At 45.9% G+C, this 12,500-nt stretch overlaps 1 protein-coding gene across 1 annotated transcript; it reads right to left on the reverse strand.

Annotated features, from left to right (window-relative positions):
* Nucleotides 1-7,465: 7,465 nt before the first annotated feature.
* On the reverse strand, nt 7,466-11,616 carry LOC114686462 (immunity-related GTPase family M protein 1-like). Its single transcript, XM_037201695.1, has one exon. It carries the CDS (start codon nt 10,785-10,787, stop codon nt 9,552-9,554), a length of 1,236 nt encoding a protein of 411 aa, XP_037057590.1. The 5' UTR covers nt 10,788-11,616; the 3' UTR covers nt 7,466-9,551.
* Between the last annotated feature and the right edge of the window lie 884 nt (nt 11,617-12,500).

Raw genomic sequence — 12,500 nt, forward strand, 5'->3', positions numbered from 1 at the left:
TTGCCTATATGAGATTCGCCCATCAGTGCTTGGCTTCCTGGCAGACTGACCTCATGAACTTCAATATGCACTCTGACACAGCCACCAGCAGAAAAGTATCAGGTCAGGACCCCCAAGACCAAGTTCTCAGCACAAAGGCAGTTTATTTGCCCCAAAGGGATGGAGGGCAAGGAATAAGAAACAAAGACACGGGGTGGCGCACGCTAGCCAGCACTCGGAGCAGAGCCAGCGATCTCTGTGAGTTCGAGGCCAGCCTGGGCTACCAAGTGAGTTCCAGGAAAGGCGCAAAGCTACACAGAGAAACCCTGTCTCGAAAAACCAAAAAAAAAAAAAAAAAGAAAGAAAGAAACAAAGACAGGAAATAGAGGATTAGGGAGAAGGGGTAGAGATATTTGTCCCAGAGGACAAAGGACTGCCTCTGGATAGAGTAGACAGACATGGCCCATAGAATAATGGCAGTTTATAAAGTTAAAGGGGTGTGTACCCTGTGTTAGGATGAGGTGTTTCATTTTAATTAGGCATATTAATTAGGTGATCCAAAGCGGACTTTTGATTGCTGGATTCCAATACTTTGATAGCTGGACCTTGGTAGTCAGCCTCAGGATGAGGAGGAAGGGCCAAATAAAGGAATAGAACTAGGGAGTTAGCTTTAGGAATGTAATGTAGAGGGAGTGGGGGGAAAGGAAAAGGCCTGCCAGAGCCGTTTGCCACACACTAGCCGGCCAGAGTCCCTTCAGGTGGCTCACTTGGTAGCAGAAATCCTTTATTAGCACAGCACATTTGGGCATGTTATGAGGACGATGGGTAAGCATGGCTAAAGCAGGATCTATAGTTGAGAGATTGATCATACAGCTGGAATGGGTGACTGCAGACTCAAGCGGAGGTCTGATGGCCTTGCATGTCTTTTTTTTTTTTAAAGAAATATTAATTTTTAACATGTCCAGCTCTGATTCTTTTAAGCAGGCATAATCTGGAGTTATAACTGGGAGATTTTAGATGGAGGGTTTTATTTTATTTCAGTGTGTGTGTGTGTGTGTGTGTGTGTGTGTGTGTGTGTGTGTGCGTGTGCAGATAAAGGCAGACAACCTAAAAAGCTTAATAAGCATTTTTTTCTTCTAACATCATTAAGTTGCAAAATAATATAAGTACCTGTCACCTAGAGGCCATTCAACAGAACACTATAAAAAACTAGACATCTACAGGAACTCAGAAAATGTTTGCATCAGGTTGCTTTTGTTTCTCTACAGATTTGTAATCATATTGAATGAGCTTACCAATCTTAAGATACAGAAAGTTTATATTTTAGCAAAATTTTAGAGAGTTAAATAAAACCAAGAACAAAAGCAAGAGGTAAGCAACAGCGATTGTTACTGGAAGTCATCTACCTTTTTTAGCTGTTTCAAAGAAAACAGCATCTCTCCCTGGGCTGTTCTGTTCTGTTTTTCTCTTCTCTGTCAGAGTCAGGACCCACCTGACTAAACAGATGTTGGTCAAACTTTTAAACAAGCATGCTTGGGTTAGAAGAAGGGAGGCCAAAACCCAACTCCAGAGCCAGCTTTTCAACAAAGTGAAACAGCATAAAACAACACATCAATACTATCCATACTCAAATGACACGTGAATCCTTGCACAACTGGATCCAGTAACCAGAAGTTGGACCAGAGGAAGCAGAGAACAAAGAAAGCTCAGAGATAAGAGATTTTGTGGGACTTAAAGAGCAGGCTCCAGTGAGCCACGGGGAGGGTCAGAGACAGCGAGTTCCAGGAGGGAGCTGGGAGAGAGAGCTAGCTGGGGAGGAAGCAAAGGGCTCTTGGTCCGGCTCTCAGGTCAGCAACAAAATGTACAAGCACAGTCACAGATCCATCAAACAAGGGCAAACAACATAAAAAACAGAGCGTCCACACAGTCAGAGAGGATCAGACAAACCCAGACATGTGGTAGCCACCATCATTCATACACCAGAAACAGAAGGACAGAAGGATATCTCCTCTGTCCCAGAGACCGGGCCTATGATTGTATTTGACCTCCTCTACGCCTCTACAAATGTCCGGACAACGAAACAGAATTGAACAACTCGGTGATCCCTCCGAGTTGCAGATGCCCGTTGGCCTGCAGTTCTTACTTTCATTTTGTTTTCAATTTGCAAATGTGGTGGTGGTAGCAGTCTGAGCTCCCTGGAGCCTCCAAGTCCACTTTGGACTTGCTCCCTCTGGGGACTACTCCCTACTTTTAATTTGTGGTAGCCATGGTCTCAGGCTCCCCAAACTTACAAGTCTCCTGGAGCCTATCCAGATCTCAGGCTCCCCAGGCTTTCCCACCTGCTGGCCCTGAATCTGGGGTAACGCTGTGATCTCCAAATGTTGTGGAGGTTGTGCCCCCTGGGAAAAAACCATAGGCTCGATCCAATTATAATCAAAAGATTACTGATTACTGCTAGCAGAACAACAATCTCTGAGGAAACAAGATTGCCGCATAAAACAGTGAGGGAAGGATTTTTAAAAGGGGAAAACCACAAGCAAGCCAAGGCTATTCTTCTCTGTCAAGGTTAGGTAGGTCAAGGAGACCTCAAAATCATTCTTGAGCTGGGCGGTGGTGGCGCACGCCTTTAATCCCAGCACTTGGGAGGCAGAGGCAGGCGGATCTCTGCGAGTTCGAGGCCAGCCTGGTCTAAAGAGTGAGATCCAGGAAAGGCGCAAAGCAACACAGAGAAACCCTGTCTCGAAAAACAAAACAAAACAAACAAAAAATCATTCTTGAATGTCTGAACAAGCAGGTTAGAGGAGCCAAAAAGCAGTTAGTCATATCATAACAAGTAGACGGTGACGGCTGTAGACATTCATGGCTGTACATTTTGGGGGGATGGTCACTGGAGTCAGGGTTACTGGAAACTTATCTTCCAGGGGCTGGACACAGAGACAGACATCGAGGGAGTACCAAGACGGATGCCTAGCATAAAACAGAGTTTCTCCCATCGTCAAACAAGATTGTCCTAACAAGCTGTCTTAGCATTCTGCATTGAGGCCTGATGAGAGCCCTCGTGCAGTGTGGTTGGAAAAGTAGCATTCGAGTGTGGCACTCAGCACGGGCATCCTCCCCAAGCTCCTTTCAACACATGCCATAGGGCACCGGGTTCACAGCTGCTGGCACGGGGCTTCGGAGCTCTTCTTTCGAGACTTCGTAGGGTAGGCCATTGCGTCAGTCACGAACCACGCGACCGTGGCGTAAAGCAGGACCCCTTCATTGGAGAAGGACCATCATTCCCAAACACCTCTCTGTAAATGAAAGTGCGTGCCGCGTTAGGGCTTTATGGTTGCAAGGGTTCCACAGTGGTCCACACCAGGTTCTTCCATCAGTGCTGTGGACCCACCGCTGCCCAAGGAGTGAAGGAGCTCACAGAGAGCTGGTTCCTGGGACGTTCGGTGACAGCCGGGTGTGAAAACTCTCAGGTGGCGACTCAAGAGAGCCCCTGACTGAGAGGGGCTGTTAAGGGTAAGGAGCTCCTGAGAAGAGTGATTAGCCCCATAGACAGACAGACAGACAACAGCATGGCTGGCATGCTGACAAGAGGAACTCAAGGCCTACTTGGCGGAAAGGGTGGTCTGATACACCTTTCTGAGGATGGGGCGGGTTTCACGGCACATGAATGACACTCACAGTGTCTCAGGAGGGCACCTGTCAGTGTCTGAGAAGAGGAGACTGGAGGTGCTGTGGACTAGCAGTTTTGGCTGGGTTCTATCATTACATGCTTCAAACTGCTCTCTGTTGCTTTCTTGCCATAGTGACCACTATGCTCATTACATGGGCTGATTACATGGACGTGACTGAGAATCGAGGTGTGTGTCTGTTCCCAGGGAGAGCTGAGCAAATATCTAGTCACCCCAGATAGGGCACCAAGCGCTCCCAGAGAAGTGATTCCACCCAAGTCTAGTTTACTAAACCAATGGGTATCTTGGGGTTACAGGATCATAGGCTATTGGGGATGATGGGTGTCCAGCCCTTCAATAGCCCCCTCCCAAGGTTCAGGAAGAATCCACAACCAGATGATAATTAATCTTTAATGATAAGAAATGAATCTTTATACACAAAACTCCTTAGTCCATACACTTGATTCTTCTGAGTCAGTTCTCTCTCAACACAGCTTCTGTTCTGCTCTCATGCCTAGTTCCTTTCTTGCCTGATTCTCTCTACATTTATCTACTGTCCCTCTAAGTTCTATCTTAATTCTCTCGTCTTAGTTCTGCCCCATCTAGGATCTCTTCCATCTAGTTCTTTCCCATATGAACTCTCTTCCATCTCATCTCTCTCATCTTGTTCTTCCTCATCTTGTTCTTCCCCATCTGGCTCTTCCTCATCTTCCATCTTGTTCCTCTAGTCCTCTCCTTTAGTCTTCCATCTAATTCTTCCCATCTAGTCCATTCTGCTCCAGTTCATACCAACTAGTTCTTCCATTCTCTTTTTTCCTCTCTTCCTCCTCCTCTCCATCTCCTTATTCTCTCAGTTCTCCCCAAGGCTTTAAGGAATCCAGTTATAACCCAAGCAATAGCTATCCTCTGCCAGAGAAAGGTACCAGGCTTGAATTCTTATGGGGTCATAAAGGTAGGTAAGAATTTTCCTCAGGCAGTGACTGTCAGGCTTTCTTTTACACCCCCAAATGCCAGTGCTGAAAGAGGAGGTCAACTGAGTGCTAATGACCGGTTAGAATATCACAGAGGGGATCTATGTGCTCAGTCTACATTCCTAGAAGTGGTTAGGTAAGAAGTTAGGGGTCTATTAGTAAGGTTGTACAAGAAAGGAAGGTCTCACCCTAAATTGCACAAGAAATAAAGCTATCTGTCTGACCTAGAGACAGGTGTTGGTTCAGTTTGGCCTCGGGTGCTTGATAGGCATTTTAGATAAATACACTGTTGGCAGTTCTTGGAAGCACATATAGCATTACAGGAAAATCATTGGGGCCTGGAGAAATGGCTCTGAGCTTAAGAGGACTGGTTGCTGTATGTGAGGACCTCGGGTCCATGTCCCAACACTAGCCTAGTAGCTAACTACTGTCTGTAACTCCAGTTCCAGAGCATCTGGCACCCTCTTCTGACCTCCTTGGGTAGCAGGCACATGTGTGATGCACATACATAAACATGCACACAAAATGCTCATACAAATAAAATAAATAATTAATTTTTTAAAAAAAGAAAAGAAAGGCATTGTAGGAACCAGCTAATATATATACAACAGCTAAATATCACCAAGACTTCTTAAGCCTTGGCTTGACCTTCAGAAAAGTCCTTGACTTTTTGAAATAGTACCTTTTGTGATAGTAGCTGGATTCCATCACATTTTCCTGTGGTTTGCAGCAATAGGTGAAGGGCTACTTTCAGAAGCAGAGTGTCAGAGACCACATCGCTGCAAAGCCATCCAGTGTGGGTCAGAGGTCATGAAAACTGTATCCCTGGAGTTGCCTGGCAGCTCCCCTGATCAGAGACCCCTCTTCCCCAGAATTGCTATTACTTATATAACGTTGTGGAGAGGGGCCCTGTGGATGTTGTTTACTTCTTGAGCCTGTGAGCATCCCAGGAGGGGACATGTCAGTTCTGCAGAAGTAACCACTCCTCACCCAGTAACTGTCCTCAGAGCAGAACCTCCTTCCCAAGCTCTCAGTGAAAGCAAGTCTATCCCTCAGCAGCCTTCTGGCTCCCACACAATCACAGCTCTTTCATAGTGTCTCTCTGTAGCTCATTCTGCTCTGTTTGGAGCAATATACTGAAAGCAGCTGCGTGTTCATGCTCAAGTGTAGCAGACTCTTCCGGGGAGATAATGTCAGAGGGTAGCCCCAAATATTTACACGTGAGACTAGCTGAGCCTCCTGCATAAGTTTACTTCTGTGTGTCAGTTCCTCCTTGATAAATAAAGAGAGAAGACCCTGGGATATGATGTGGGAGGGAAGGCTGTGGGGGGCCTTGGCCTGATGTGGGAGTGAAGGCTGCTGTGGGGAGACCTTCCTGGTTGTGGAAACAGGTTTAACACATTTGATGTCACAAGTGAAATTTGAAAAAGAGAATGTGTGTGTGTGTGTGGTGTGGTGTGTGTGTGTGTGTGTGTGTGTGTGCACCAGGGTGCTTGCCTGTATGAGTGTGTAGGAGGTTAGGGATCAATGTCATGGGTCTTCCTCTATTACCCTCCACCTTATTTTCAGAGACAAGTTCTCTCACAGAACCTGGATGTTGCCATTTTGGCTAGACCAGCTGACCAGCAGGCTCCTGGGATCCACCTATCTCAACCTACCTCCTTACAGGCATGCACTACCACACCTGTTCTTCTACATAGATGATAGATATTCAAAGTCAGGTCCTCCTGCTGGGACAGTGGCATTTGGCCTATCGAGGCATCTCTCCAGCCCTGACACTTTATTCTTAAAAAGCCACTCAATGGGACTGGAAAGAGATCTCAGAGATCGAGAGTGTATACCGATTTTGCCGAGGACCCAAGTTCGGTTCCCAGCACGGATATCAGGATCACAACTACCTCTCAACTCTAGCTGAAGGGAATCCAATGCTTTTGGCCTCCCTGGGTATCCCTACTTATACAACCCGCCCCCCCAAACACAAACATAATTATATATTTTTTAAAAATCCATAATTGTGGCCAGTGGTGGCACACTCCTTCAATCCACCGCTTGGGAGGCAGAGACAGGAGCATTTCTGTGAGTTCAAGACCAGCCTGGTCTACAGAGTGAGTTCCAGGACACCAGGGTACAAGAGAAATCCTCTCTTGGAAAACCAAAAAATAAAGGGGGTGGGGCTGGAGAGATGGCTCAGTGGTTAAGAGCACCGACCTCAGGTTCAGTTCACAGCAGTCACATGACAGTCACAACTGTCTCTAACTCCAAAACCTGACAACCTCACAGACATACATGCAGACAAAATGCCAATGGACATACAATTAAATTAATTTTTTTTTTTGAAAAGAAAAACCTGGGTCTGGAGAGATGGCTGAGAGGTTAAGAGCACTGGCTGCTCTTCCAGAAGTCCCGAGTTCAATTCCCAGCAACCACATGGTGAGCTCACAACCACCTGTAATGTGATCTGGTGCCCTCTTCAGGCATGCAGGCATACATGCAGGCCAGAACACTATACATAATAAAATAATAAATAAATAAATCTTTAAAAAAAAAAAAAAAAATAAATTTATTATTAAAAACATTTGGGGAGTGGGCAGGCAGTGGTGGCTCACACTTTTAATCCCAGTACTCAGGAGGCAGAGGCAGGTGGATTTCTGTGAGTAGGAGGCCAGCCTGGTCTACAGAGCGAGTTCCAGGACAGCCAGGGCTGTGAAACAGAGAAACTCTGTCTCAGTCACCCTACGAAAGATACATTTGGGACACTCGGGAGGAGCATGTGGAGGAAGGAGGGAGTGGGAGTCATAGAGATATAGTCCTCGTGGGAAGTTATCAAAAATAAAAGAACAAAAACCAACACATATTTATATTGTATACTCTTATTAGTTATTTATGATAGGGATTAACAGTATGTCTGTTACACGCAATACATCATAAATGTGTGTGATGAGTTTATAATGTGTACATATATTTCTGTATCTGTACACAAATAGGTCTGTATATACAACTAGCAAAAAGAAAATCTACATTTATTTTTTAAGACATAGAATTTATACCCTGCTTTTGCAGCGGGCTAAGAGTGAAATCACAGTCTTCATGTCAGTTTCCTCAGTGCTGGGGCCAGGTTAGATTCCCTGTGACAAACACACACAACCTCAGCAGTAGCACCCACACGACTTTCAAAGAGCAAGCCCCCTCACTTTAACAGTGAACACACTGCAGTGAAATCCACGCTATAAACTCACCGTCAAAAATTATTTCTGAGCATCATGAGGATGAGAAACAAAACTTCTGCGACTTCTTTGCAGACCTTTCCTGGGAGTCTATCGATTTACACTACCAGATTGGAGCAGGTGGAAGGTGAGGCTAGCCAGAGCTTTATTCCCCTCAACCCCAATCCCACCACCACTGACACTCTTAGTCCATCCCATCCTTACCCAGCATGTAAAGTAGATCTACCTTTTACATTTACATGAGCCTTTTTCACAAAGTTCTTGTGCCAGCAAGATGATACAGTTGATGCATTTTTCTCAACAAATACAATTGGCATTGTCTTCCTGTCTCAAAACAGGTTTTGTTTCTTTCTTTCTGGGTATCAAAACCATAGCCTCCTGTGTGATCGTCAAGGACTGGACTACTGAGCCACACCCAATCTTCTTCACACTACTAATCAATAAAACTCCAATACACCCCTCTGCTATCACAGTACCTGTATGGTTAATATTGAATGTCAATTTGGCAGGATCTTGAATGCAAACAGACCTTTGGGCATACTTATGAGGGAGTTTCTCGACTTGGTTCAATACGGTTGGAAGACCAACTCTGAACGTGGATGGTATCATTCTGTGGGCTGGGGTCTTGGGCTGAAAGAAAGGAGAGCGTGTGCCAAGGAACAGTATTCATCTTTCTCTCTCTGCTTCCTGACTGTGGACACAATGTGACCAGCTGGCCTGTGCTCCTGTGGTGATGACTTTCAGGGACAATGGGCTGTACTGTCAAACTACGAGGCAAACATAAACCCTTCCTGGAACAAGTGACATGAAAGTACACGTGCTGGGATGTGACACTGTAATGGTGGGAAGTGGGGAGTATTTAGTGTCCTGAAAGAAGTGGAGGGCACAGGGCTGAGACAGTTAAAGGTTGGCCTGACAGAAAGAGAGGTGACTGAATGCCGGGCAACATCTGTCTTAGATAAACACACACACACACACACACACACACACACACACACACACACACACACACACACACACACACACACAACTGAGGAAAATGGGAAAGCTCCATGTGGAGAGAGGATGGTCCGAGTGTCTGGCCTGTAGAGTTAGGGGAGGCTGAAGAAGGTCAGATCCAATAGGGGACTGTGAATGCACAGAGTGGGAGGGGCCATGACTAGACATGACGACATTGATGCCATTGGGGGCAGTGTTGGGTACTTAGAATTCTACCTTCAGCACTTGGTGAATCCCATTTCCAGTGGTCCAGAGTTAATTCCCCTCTCTTTACACATGGGAGGAGAGGTCAGAGACCAGGCCTCTACCAGCCATGCTTTCAGACCTTGGACAACAGCAAGCTCTTCCTCATTCCCCCAGGAATGCACTGCTTCCCCAGACAGGAAAGAAGAAGAGAGGGCAAAGAGAGATGGGAAACCAAGAGGCCTCTTAGAGAAACAATATCTATCATAGGTGCAAAGATAACCGTGTGTCAAACGTGAGATTCTGTACAGCCAAAATAAGGAAATTTCTCCTATATTGGGATCCCATATAGTTCAGTTAATAAAATTAAACAAAAGGTACAAAGTAAAATCCATTATGGTGTTTCCTGAGGGGGGACACCCATCAAGAAAGGTGGACCATTAACCTCAAGGAACTTGGAATCCACATCTCAGGTAAGCTCAACTTCGGGTAGACGTAGAGTACAGAGCTGGTTAGGGGACCTCAGTTGTCTAGCCCTCCTGAGGAAGGATAATGGACTGTTTCAGGATTTCCCTCAGAATATTCTTGGTTTGCTGAGCAACTTCATCAAGCACATGTTTCTGACTCATGTGTCTATGACGGCGAGACTCAAAACAGCAACGGATGTTGTCGTTAAACCTTGTATAGAAACGTTTGATTCCGGAACAAGAAAGCTGAGACAGAGTCCGGCCAGCTTGTTGGTCTCTCTGTGTAACCTGGGATTGCTTGGCAATCCTGGAATAAACATCAGGCTGGTTCATAATCGGAGCCACCTGGTGGAGAGATCTGTCATCCACACCAAATCTTTCTTGGAATACTTTCTGACACTCTCCCAGATTATCTGGATTTGAGATTCCAATAGATTTTAGATTATCCTCATCTATGCTCTTATTAATGGATTCCACTATCTCATTAATAGTCTTCTCGCAGATTTGGAAAACGGTTCCTAAGGGACCATCATATCTCATGCTGGGGATGTCTTTTTTCAGTGTGTCTCTGAGCTTCGGGAAGTCATGTGATGAAGGCTTAAAGTTAGATACCAGGAATATGGGGGGCACCTTCACCCCCTCCTTCTGGAGGTTCTCCTGAATACTCTCCTGGATACTCCGCAGTAGCTGGGGTTCTGAGTGGGCACTTGTACCGAGGTCCCTGTCCAGCTTTGTCCAGACGACATAGAACCTCTTTCTCATCCTCTGCATGGCTTTGGCCAGCTTCACATGGTTTGAACTGAACTGCTCAGATGCGATGATGATGATAAGGTCATATTTCTCAAAGTCCATCTCCTCCAGGTAGTTCTCCATGCTCTGGGCTGTGACCCCTGTGCCAGGCAGGTCCCAAAGGTCCACATTGGGAAAGCTGGAGGAGGAGTAACAGGCTGGTTTCTGGGTGGTCCTCACCACCCCAGTGGGAGCTGAATCCTCCTCCTCATGTCCAATGAGCCTAAGGGCATTGATGAAGGATGACATGCCATTGCCAGAGTCCCCAGTCACGGCAATTTTCACTGTGTTTCTGGATACTTCCTGACTGATATCTTTGACTATGGAGGCCACTTCTCCCAACTTTCCTTCATTAACAGCAGTCTCAATATTCTTGACAACTTCTACAGATAAAATACTGCTGTTTTTGTGAATGGGTATAGCATTGGAGAAGCATGTATATTCTTTATCCTCGACAGACCCAACAACCTCTTCCATGTTGGTGAGCAATGGGGCAACCTGTGGATACATTAGGAAGGGAGTTAGGAGGGCTGAACACAGGCACCCACAGGAAACACTCTTCCTTGTCCAGGCTTTCAGATCCACAGCCAATCAGCATCAAGACCTGCTGATTACAGACAGAACTAGCCGAGCCCTCCTGTGCATGGCACACTCTTGGAGTGCAAGGATAGTTCTGTAGCTGTTCCTGCAACACCGAACCCCAAATCTAAGCACTGCAGTGTCAGGCAGTTCTCTTACTGGGTACAAATGTCCACACTCACCCCTTCCTGGCTGCCAGGACTACCGAGGAAGAGCAAGCAGAGCATGGAACAGTCTGTGCCAGCCTCCTGTCTGGAGGACCCACAGGTCTTCCCTTCACTCATTCTTGTGCATCAGAGGCTGGTCAACCCTGTTGCACTCTGAGAAGTGCTTTCCTCTCCCCTGTGGCTTCAGTAGTAGAAGCGGAATGAACACACTGCTACATGTCAGGTTCAACAGCAGAAGCCTCCTGGTTTCCAAATAATCTCTTCTGATTCTGGAGAGACCGCTCAGTGGTTAAGAGCACTGGCTGCTCTTGCAGAGGACCTGGGCTTGGTTCCTACAGTCACAAGGTGGCTTATAACCACCTGTGACTACAGTTCCAGGGATTCCAAAACTCTTCTCTGGACTCCAAGAATACCCTTCTGTACATGTGCATATACAGAGACTCAGGCACACATACACATAAAACTAAATCTTTAAAAAATAATAATTCCATCAATTTTAAGAAAGCATGTAGGTTGTCTATGATCACTGCAGCTATTCTTATTAACATACAGACTGAAATTCTTCTGTGAACAGGTTTCTTTTTTAATATTTTTATTAGCATATATACTTTTTGTTTGTTTTTGTTTTTGACAGGATTTCTCTGTGTAGCCCTGGCTGACCTGGAACTCGCACTGTAGACCAGGCAGGCCTTGCACTCAGATCTGCCTGCCTCTGCCTCCTCAATGCTGTGATTAAAGCATGCACCACCACACTCAGCGTTTTTCCTATACATTAATGATATAATACTGGGTTTTATTATGACATTTGCACACATGAACATCATGTGTTTTTATTGTATTCACGCCCAGCCGGTAACTTTTCAAGTCCTCCCCCTGTTCCCAGTGATGTCTGTCCTCTTCCCAGCCTGTCCCCCTTCTACATTCATGGTTGTTTTTCGGTTTGGTGGGTTTTTTTTTTTTTTTCCGCTTTTTGGCTCAGTGAGTCTCATTTGAGTGTTTACAAAAGCAGGAGTGAGAATTGGCTTACAGCCACATGTGCATATTATCAGTGGCTTGGGTCTGAAGAAAATGTCCCTCCTTCCTTAATCAAATATTTACTGTGTGTAAATCCTCAGGGAGGGTGGGGACTCACCATACCCTCCCCTTATCATAACAGGATGTCAACAGACCCCGTCCTGTGGTGATCCTGTACAAGTAACCAGAGCTGCAATGGATTCAAAAGTGCCACTGCTAAGCTTGTCCTGAAGTCAACATTTTACACACACACACACACACACACACACACACACACACACACACACACACAGGAGCATGCTCTCTACAGTTTTTACATACTTCCCATGTCCTCTTCTAAGCTGTTCTTTGAGCCATGGGGGCACTGATACAGAGATACCGATGACCCTCTTAGGGTGGAGCATTCAATCACGTTTCTGTTCTTGACTAAATCCTTGCCACGGCACCAAAAGTATTTTGTGGG

This window comes from Peromyscus leucopus, unplaced genomic scaffold, assembly GCF_004664715.2.
Source record: "Peromyscus leucopus breed LL Stock unplaced genomic scaffold, UCI_PerLeu_2.1 scaffold_1158, whole genome shotgun sequence".
NCBI lineage: Eukaryota > Metazoa > Chordata > Mammalia > Rodentia > Cricetidae > Peromyscus > Peromyscus leucopus.

Excerpts from the sequence above, each read along its gene's own strand:
- LOC114686462 (XM_037201695.1), bottom strand. The coding sequence starts at position 10,787 with ATGTATCCACAGGTTGCCCCATTGCTCACCAACATGGAAGAGGTTGTT.